At 42.6% G+C, this 9669-nt stretch overlaps 1 protein-coding gene across 1 annotated transcript in view; it reads right to left on the bottom strand.

Annotated features, from left to right (window-relative positions):
• Nucleotides 1-229: 229 nt before the first annotated feature.
• The window catches only part of LOC147653844 (uncharacterized), a 15647-nt gene continuing 6207 nt past the window's right edge, over nt 230-9669 (bottom strand). The window contains exons 2-5 of the mRNA XM_086886301.1: nt 5575-6583; nt 4599-4725; nt 2989-3114; nt 230-2433 (exon numbers count right to left, since the gene is read on the bottom strand). Of these exons, the coding sequence (XP_086742427.1) occupies nt 5847-6583 (737 nt within the window). The 3' untranslated portion in view covers nt 230-2433; nt 2989-3114; nt 4599-4725; nt 5575-5846. The remainder of the gene's footprint in view (nt 2434-2988; nt 3115-4598; nt 4726-5574; nt 6584-9669) is intronic.

Here is a 9669-nt window from a genome sequence, read left to right as displayed (position 1 = left end):
CTATTTACAGACACCGCCCCGCTCACTCCCTCCCCAGGCTCGGCAGCAGCGGAACTGCCGTAGCTCCCGCTGCCGCCTCCCCCCCGTCACCCAGCGGAGCGGGGCAGGGCCCCGGTCGGGGCACAGCGACAGTACCGCTCTGTGCCCACAAGAGCTCAACATAACATAACTGACTCAAAGGCAGCTCACACAAGAAGGGAAAGAGGAAAGAAAAAAACATCTGCGGAGCTCAAAAGCAGAAACTCTGTATCCATGTGCACTAACATCCATGATTTTTTACATTTCCATTTTTTCTTTACATTTGACTTCATCCCCAACAGTTGTCTAAGAAATACTGTTATTAAATCTTTGTTTCTCTTGGTACACAGTGAGAACTTGGTGTTCCTCTGTATGTGTGGCTTTGGCCACGCTTGTGGACATGTAAAGTCAGTACTTGGAGTCCTCTGGACACATAATGGGCAAAGTGTGTCGGAGGGCCCCAGTGGATAAATTGCTGTTCTGTACATCTGTAGTGGTGCTGAGTTTTCCTTTGGTTAAGGAGACCTTAACCACGTTCACTGTGGGGAAAGCTGATGGACTCCTGACTGCAGGGCTGGGGTGATGGTGCTGCCTTCTGCATGCCTTTCCTTTGTGGACACAAACCAGTGCAAAAGCAAGGTCCTGAAGCAACCGGGATCCTCCTGAGAGGGCCACTCCGTTCCAGCAGCAGTGCTGAACACACTCCCCCTCCTCTCCCAGCCCTGGCCAGCGCTACAGCAGGCAGAGGAGGGAGCTGCCTGGGGAAAATGGAATCTTGGCCCTGCTCCACCAGGTACCAACCTCTTCCTCTGCTAGACAATGTGCCTTCACACAAAAGACGAGTCCCCAAAGGATGGGCCTTGCAGGCTCTTGCCTTGGAGTGGGAGCAGCTCCACCCTGCTTTTATTCTGGTGGCAGCTTGCTTCCTCCCAAGGTAGAGACTGGTGCTCCCAGGGTGAGCACTCCCGGTGGAATGGCCAGGCCTCCCAGCCCTGCAGTTTAAAAAGGAGCACAGACACACACAGAGAGAGAACCATGGACAGGTGAGAAAGAAATGCTCCGTGAGGCGAGGCTGGCTTGAACAGCTGCATCCTGGGCATTGCTTTGTTGTCTCCCATCACCCAGCTCTGCAGCCAAGAGGCCCCTGTGGTCTGTAGCACCCGCTTGGTGCACGTGGGACCGCTCGGGGAAGGCAGCCAGAGCAGGACGTACTGGGGACCCGGGTGCAGCAGCCACGTAGAAATGCTGTGAGGTCCAGACACACCGAGCGGTACGGCCAGCCCGGGTCACAGCCACGCTGGAAGGGGAGCGGGAGCTGAGAGTATGGGATGGGGTCATACTTTGTTCCAAGGCAGGTAAATTCCCCACCATTTTTCCTTGTTATTTTGAACTCTAACAGCATCAAACACTTTGTGCTTCTCTGCGTTTAACATGCAGGTTTCCAGTGAGTTGGCTGCTCACGGTTTTTCTCTGTTTCACCACAAAATCGGTTGTAAGATCTTTTGGATCAAATCCCAACATCTCCCTTTACTCGTGGATTAGGAAGGAAAATGTTGAAATATGCCTATAAAATACCTGTGAAAAAAAAATCAAAAAGGGTTGGGGTGGGCAAGTTTTTAAAATGCAAGTAATCAGATTTCACTCCAATGAACTTGACTGTTCAGTGAAATGGTATGATAATGAAATCATCACACACACACACACACACACACACACTATAACCGTAATACATCTACTAGACACATCTCAATGATATACTTGATTATATAATGGCTTACACCATTCGTAAACAACTATGGGCCAAAAATCATACTCAGTTTTCTGACAGTGACATTAAGCTTTGGCTGAAATAAAAGTCAGGTTTGCTACATTGCATGTGCGCAAATCCACGGGTGAATCACGAGCCCCCGTCCTTAGAGAGTTCCAGCTCCTCCAGAGAGGCTTCAAACCTCACCATCTCGGGCAGCAGTTTCTTGAGCAGTTCAGTCGCTTAAAAAAGGAAGCACAGAAATTTATCTCTACTTTATGAAGAGCAACGCGCTGCTGCCACACAGTGTGTTTGTTAAAGGGAACCCTGGCTGAACGCTTACAGGGGAAGCGACTCCAAAATCTACCAACAAATTTTACAATGCAGCTGCCAAAACCCACAGCACGGCAGCCAGGGAGGGGAGCCAGTGGCAAGTGCTGCACTCACTGTCAAAAGTTACCAATCCTCAGGTGACTGCAATCCACGTACCTTCCTCAACAGCATCAGTGGCTACAAAAATTTACTCAAGTTTAAGCCTCTCCGAGAGGCTGTGCATTATCTTTGCTGCTCCTTGCAGGGAAGGCAGGTCTTCTCTGTGACCAAATGAAGTCCCTCCTTCTGAGATGAACCCCAAGCTATGGGCCACCTAGAGCTGTGCCCATCTTAACCTATGAGAGAAAGATCGACACTTAAAAACTCGGGAGCGTCACTGTGCACGCTGAAAAGCCAGAATGCACCATCTCTGGATAAGGCACAGAATCGCTCCAGTTGCAGACAGACATTTTTAAGTACGTACTGGAAATAGCTCGGGACACTTGTAGCAACATTTCGATCTCGGGTGGCCTCTGCCATGCAAGAGAAACTAGAGTGCCAAATCTTCCTAGGCAAGAATTCCTCTCCTTGACCAAATCAGCTCTCAACTGGCACGTGGCAGCTCAACTTTACACCCACACGTGGTGCTGAATACAAGAAGGAATTCCAGTTTCCTTCACTGAAATGAGGGCAACAAAGATCTGGCCCTCACAACCGGTCAGGCACACCTCGGCAGACTCTGTTAGCTCGTGTCAGGCAGGGAGAAGGTGCACGAGGAACGCGTGCGTGCGCCTCGACGCGAGCGGAAGCGTCGCTCACGTGTAACTTCCAACGTGCCCTGCAGCACACGGCCAGGAATGCACTAATGAAGTACTTGTTATGGGGAAGAAATAGACTGTTAAGGACTTTACCTTCATCTGAGTCCAGTCCTCCTTGTACTGAGTCCTTTCTGCCTCGTCTGTGGATTGAAGGTATTTCCTCCTAGACTCATCTCCCACCACGCGGAGGCCTGTAGCGAACGCCAGGCTCGGACGGGTCTGTCGGAATAGGAGCAGAGTCAGAGTCAGAAAGAGGAGCTAAAAATGAGCAGGTGCAGTCGGTTTCAGACACACAGCACTTCCAGGGTGCAGTTCCTTCTGGTACATCTATGCAGTACCCTAAGCAATGATTTCTAAACATTTATCCAAGCTTAAACAGCTTCTTCCTAATTATCGCCACCTTTATAACCAGCGCTCGCTTGCCCCTGCAATACACAGGCACAGGGAGGGAGCTGCAGTTATTTACACAACAGAACAAGTAACATACCAAATTAAACACCCAGCACTATACCTCACTTTTGGAAACAAAACCTGGGCACACACTTTAGTGTGCAAAACCCCTGTAAGAATAAAACCTGCTTTAAATATCTTAGGCATCAAGCCACAGACACGCCTATGAAATTCAGTGCAGCAGTGACAAAAAAAAGGAATTATTTCCTTAACCTGTGAATAATCACCTCTAAGATTCTGTGATGCAGTTGCCACTGCACACAGCCACAAGCGGCCTTTTTATTAACAGGCAAAAGAACAAAGGAATCCCAGTTTATCCCTTCTGGTCTGCAAAGAAACAGAGACGGGAGAGATGCTTCTCAGAGGAACATGGTAAAAAGACACATGGTGTAGAATATGGAACAGCTGGTGGTTCAGCATCTCTTGCACTGCAAGATCCAGGGGATAGCTGATGATACCTTGGAGGCAGGAGTCACAAAAGCTGCCGGAGAGGGAAGACAAAGGAGCTCAACCCTATCTGCTCTTAAGTTTTAGCACTGTGACCTTTACCTTAACTTACAGTTAAGTGTTTCTGACAGTGTAAATCCCTTTTGTTTTGATTTTAACAGAGTGCAAGAATTCAGTGATGAAGTAACAGTGGCATACAGCCTTTCATTTCCCCTGGTCCTCTCACCCAGCAATGAGGTCTCACAACAACAATACAACAATAAATAGTTATAGAAGGTAACTCACTGCGCTGAAGAGTCCTTCAGAAGGATGGGAGCCACAACTGAGGCAGACCCTTGGACAGATAAGCCAGAGGTGCTTAGGCCTCGTGTTTCCCCCTTACCCCAGAACCAGCCCCAAAAGGGGAACACAAAGTTCACAAGCTTCTCTTTGAAATTAACGCCATATAAAGAACAAAACATCCTAAAAAAGCTACATATCATACAAATAAACCAGCTACCTTCTCTATGCCTTGAATCTATTTTTTTTCCCCCCTGTGTTCCTCCTTTCCATCCTTCTGCGTAGCCTTGTAGCAGATAAATCTGTTCAATAAAGGGCCCAGCTGACTGTGAGCAGAAGGCAAAGCAGAGGATTTGTCAGCATGAAAACCCACACTGCAAAGATGAACGAGCATCAGGGGCAGTTAAAAATCTGCTAGAAATTAGTGCTAATGTCACACTACCCTCTCTTCCCTGTTTTCCATATCCAAAAGGAAAGGAAGTTGTGCATGAGCCAGAAAAGCTAAAAGGGTCGGGCAATGTGCTCACCTGCCATCCCACACAGCTGGGTGTGACTTAATGCACCAAACACAATGGAATTGTAGACAGCTGGGCAATAGACACCACGAAGCACACAGGTTTTCAGTGCTGTCAGCAGTTGCAAGGGGAGGATTGCCTCGGAGAAACATATCAAAACAATGAAAATTAAAAAAAACCAAATTAACATCTATTTCCACCACACATGTTTAAATTTATATACTATATTCATTTATATATGACAAGCAATATATAAAGTATCAAAAGATATTATTTTAACGTGTATACGTATGTTATTATATATTAAATATATTATATATATTTTAATGATATATATTCATTATGTATATAATACATATATAAAATAAATATATATAACATATATATTAAATATAAATCTGTTTGTATATATTGGCATTACTTCTATTTCTTTACTTTTCTGGTTGCACATACGTCTATATCTTTATATACTTAATATACATTTCTATGTTTTTATTTTTGTTGTATTTATTTAAAAGCCCCGAAGCTAACCTAATAAAAACCAAACAGTCCCTTTATCTTAAACGGTATTTAAAAATATTTTAATATATATTTTTTATCATATTTATATACCTTCTTGATATACAAAACACATAACATATCCTAAAAGATATCATATTACCATCTATACGTACAGAAATCATATTATAGATTATAAATCAACATATATGTATATATTTCTATTACTTATTTTTACGCCTACATATATATATATTTTTTTTCTATATATATATTTTTACGCCTACATATATATATATTTTTTTTCTCTATATATTTATAGATATATAGATTTATATATATTTTTCTTTATATATTCATTCTTTCAATATTTTATTTATTTGTATTTTTCCTATTTATCTAAAAGCCCTGCCTCTAACTAAATAAAAACCAAGCAGCCCCTTTTTCTTCAATATTTTTTAATATCTATTTTGATCATCTTTATACTTACAGGTATATACTCGGTTGATAACCTGCCCCAGCCCCGGCCCCCGCTCTCACCGTTCCGACACACAGAGCAGCCGCCTCCTTGGGCTGCTTCGGTGCCAGGGCCGGGGAGCGACCGTTTGGTTCCCGATGCCATTGGGGTTTCCGCCATTTCCCGTGGGGGGGCCGAGGGGGAGAGAACGGAGCGAGAGCAGCGGCGGCGAGGTACGGGTCGTCGCGAGTGCCAGAAGCCCCAGAACGCGGCCGCGGTAAGGACCCCGGCAGAGTGAGGCGTCGTCACCGCTGCCTGTCGGCGACCGACCTGCTGGCGCCCGGCCCCGGCGCCGCCGAGCGCACAGCCCGTGTCCGCACGGCCGGAAAAGCCGCGGAAAATTGCGCCGGAGCGGCGTCGGCGCCGGAGTGTTTGTCAGGCAGTCGAAAGCATGCACCCACCGCCCGGGGGTCCTTCCATTTTCCCGCCTTTTTGGCCGCCATCCTTGGGAGGTCAAGCCGGGCACGACCGGGCAGCCATGTTGTGCGTGGCGTGACGTCACTTCCGCCCTTCCTCGCCGCCATCTTTGTTGTGGCTGAAGCCACTTCCGGCAGAGCGGCCATCTTTGTTGAGGCAAGATTAAGGCCCCCGCTGCTCTCAACGCGTCTGTCTAACTTACTTGCCTGAACGAAAAACCTGCCGACGCCGACCGACTCCGAGCACTCCGCCCGATTGTCCGCCGCCTTTCCCGGGGCGAGGACGATGGCGGCGGGGCGCAGCGGCTCCGTAGCCGGGCGGCGGCCGCACCTGCGGCGGCAGGCATTGGAGTCAACGCCTCTGCCGGGGTCCTCCCGGCCGGCTCCGGAGTGGGGGGGGCCCGACGCGGCTCGGCTCGGTTCGGCTCTTTCCGTCCTGCTTCGGCTCGGCTCTTTCCGTCCCGCTTCGGCTCGGTTCGGCCCCGCCCGCTTCGGCTCGGCTCGGCCCTGCTCGGCCCCCGCTCGACCCGGCCCCGCCCGCCTCGGCGCACAGCTGCAGTACCGCTCTGTGCCCACAAGGCGGCAGCACTGCCGCACAGCTCAGCCCGGGGCGGGCGGGGGGGCGCCCCTGCACGTGCAGAGAAGCGAGGCAAGAAACCACGTGTGCAACCCCCTTCCAAAAACTCTTCTCCGAGGAACGCCCCAAAACCCACCCCCCATCGAAACTTAGCAAGCCCTGCCTCTAACCAAATAAAAAACAAAATACCCCTTCACTTAAATGTAATTAATATTTATTTCTATCAAATTGAGCTATATTTATACACATAGATATAATGCATAATCAATATAAAAATATATGAACGTCTATCCATATATTTTTCATATTGAATATTAATCTACTTGTCTAGTTTTAGATTACTTGGTGTTTTTTGCTTTTTATTTAAAATTACATATAGATATATCTCCCTATATTTATTCCTTTATTATAGACCTGTATATTTTCATTTCTATATTAATCATTTAAAAGCCCTGCCTCTAAACCTCTAACCAAATCAAAAACAATTAAACCCTTGTTTTAAATGTTTTTAATATCTATTTCTATTATACTGATTTTCTATATTTGTACGAACAGATATAATGCATAACAGATATTAAAGTACATTACCTATCTGTATATCTATCTGTATAGCTTTCATACTGATCATTAATTAACTTGTCCAGCTTTGGATTACTGGTATTTATTTCTTTTTTATGGCTCTATCTATCTATCTATCTATCTATCTATCTATCTATCTATCTATCTATCTATCTATCTCCCTATATTTATTTCTTTATTATAGATGTGTATATTTTCATTTCTATATTTCTATTTCTTTATTATAGATGTGTATATTTTCATTTCTATATTATTCACTTAAATGCCATGCCTGTAACCAAATAAAAACCAGTAATTCCCTTGATTGAAAGATTTAAAATACCTATTTCTATAATATTGATTTTCTTTATTTATACACACAGAGATAAAATGCACAACAGATATTAAAATACATTACCATCTATCCGTATATTTTTCATATTGAATATTAACCAGCTTGTCTAGATATAGATAATTGGTGTTTATTTCTTTTTTATGGCTCTATCTCTTTATCTCTCTCTCTCTCTCTCTCTTTCTCTCTATCTATCTATCTATCTATCTATCTATCTCACTACATATATTTCTTTCTTATAGATGTGTATATTTTCATTTCTATATTATTCATTTAAATGCCATGTCTTTAATTAAATAAAAAAAGAAAAGCCCCTTGTTTAAAAAAATTAAAATATTTTTCTAAAATATTGATCTTCTATATTTATACACACAGATACAATGCATAACAGATATTAATGTACATTACCATCTATCTATATAGTTTTCATACTGATCATTAATTTACTTGTCCAAATTTGTATTACTGGTATTTATTTCTTCTTTTATGGCTCTATCTATCTATCTATCTATCTATCTATCTATCTATCTATCTATCTATCTATCTCCCTATCTATATATCTCCATATCTATCACCCTATATACATTTCTTTATTATAGATGTGTATATTTTGATTTCTATATTATTCATTTAAATGCCATGCCTCTATCCAAATAAAAAACAAAAAGCCCCTACATTTAAATATTTGTAATATTTATTTCTATCACATTGGTCTTCTTTATCTATACACATAAAAATCAGACATAATTGATATTAAAATATATTATATTAGCATCTATCCATATAGTTTTCATACTGAATATAAATCGACTTTTCTAGATTTAGATTATCTGTATTTACTTTTTTTTTATGGCTCTATCTCTCTCTATATATATCTCCCTATATCTGTTTCTTTATTATAGATGTGTATATTTTCATTTCTATATTATTCACTTAAATGCCATGCCTGTAACCAAATAAAAACCAGTAAATCCCTTGATTGAAAGATTTATAATATCTCTTTCTATAATATTGATTTTCTTTATTTATACACACAGAGATATAATGCACAACAGATATTAAAATACATTACCATCTATCCGTATATTTTTCATATTGAATATTAACCAGCTTGTCTAGATATAGATAATTTGTGTTTATTTCTTTTCTATGGCTATATCTCTCTATCTTTCTGTCTCTTTCTCTATCTCTCTATCTATCTATCTATCTATCTCTCTATCTATCTATCTATCTATCTATCTATCTATCTATCTATCTATCTCTCTATCTCTCTATCTATCTATCTATCTATCTCCCAATCTTTCTCCCTATATTTATTTCTTTATTATAGATGTGTATATTTTCACTTCTATATTATTCATTTATATGCCATGCCCCTATCCAAATAAATAACAAAAGGACTCTACATTTAAATTTTTGTAATATTTATGTTTATCATATTGATCTTCTTTATCTATACAGAGATATCATACAGAACTGATATTAAAATATATTATATTAGCATCTATCCATATAGTTTTCATACTGAATATTAGTCTACTTGTCTAGACTTGGATTACTTGTATTTCTTTCTTTTTTATGGCTCTCTCTCTATATATAGATCTACCTAGCTTTCCCTATATTTATTTTTACATGTATACATTTATATATTTCTCTTTCTAATGTTCTGCTTTTTGAAATTTGCATTTCTTTCTCTTGGAAACTCTCCCAATTCTTTCAGCTAACAGGTCAGAATGACAAAAATATAAATCCCTACTCAACCCCGAGCGCAGAACGCGCTCGTCTCTATGGACCTTAGGCCCAGAAATTTCTCTCGGTGCATTTTAATACCTCAGGGATGCACACATGTGTTTTATACACTCCCATTTTACAGGGAAGTAAGAGGTGGAAAGACAAAACCCACTTTCTTAACCCTAAGCCGTTCCTGACATAACAAAACCCTAACGACGGAGTGCACAGAGAGGGGGTTCCTTTCCAAGGGGATTTAGAGAGGTCAATTCCTGTCCCTTGCCAATACCTACCGTAAAAACCAGAACAACTCCACAGGTTTTTGGATTCTGCACCCAGCCCTCCCAGGGAATTTCCTGGCAGCTCGGGGTCCCCTCTGGGCAAGGGTACCCAGCACCAGCCCTCCCCATTCCCCGCTCACCTTGCTCCTCCAGCGC

Source organism: Cyanistes caeruleus, chromosome 4 (assembly GCF_971803275.1).
Source record: "Cyanistes caeruleus chromosome 4, bCyaCae1.hap1.1, whole genome shotgun sequence".
NCBI classification, from domain to species: domain Eukaryota; kingdom Metazoa; phylum Chordata; class Aves; order Passeriformes; family Paridae; genus Cyanistes; species Cyanistes caeruleus.
Note: the sequence above shows the minus strand (reverse complement) of the source record. Positions and strands in the feature narration are given on the sequence as shown.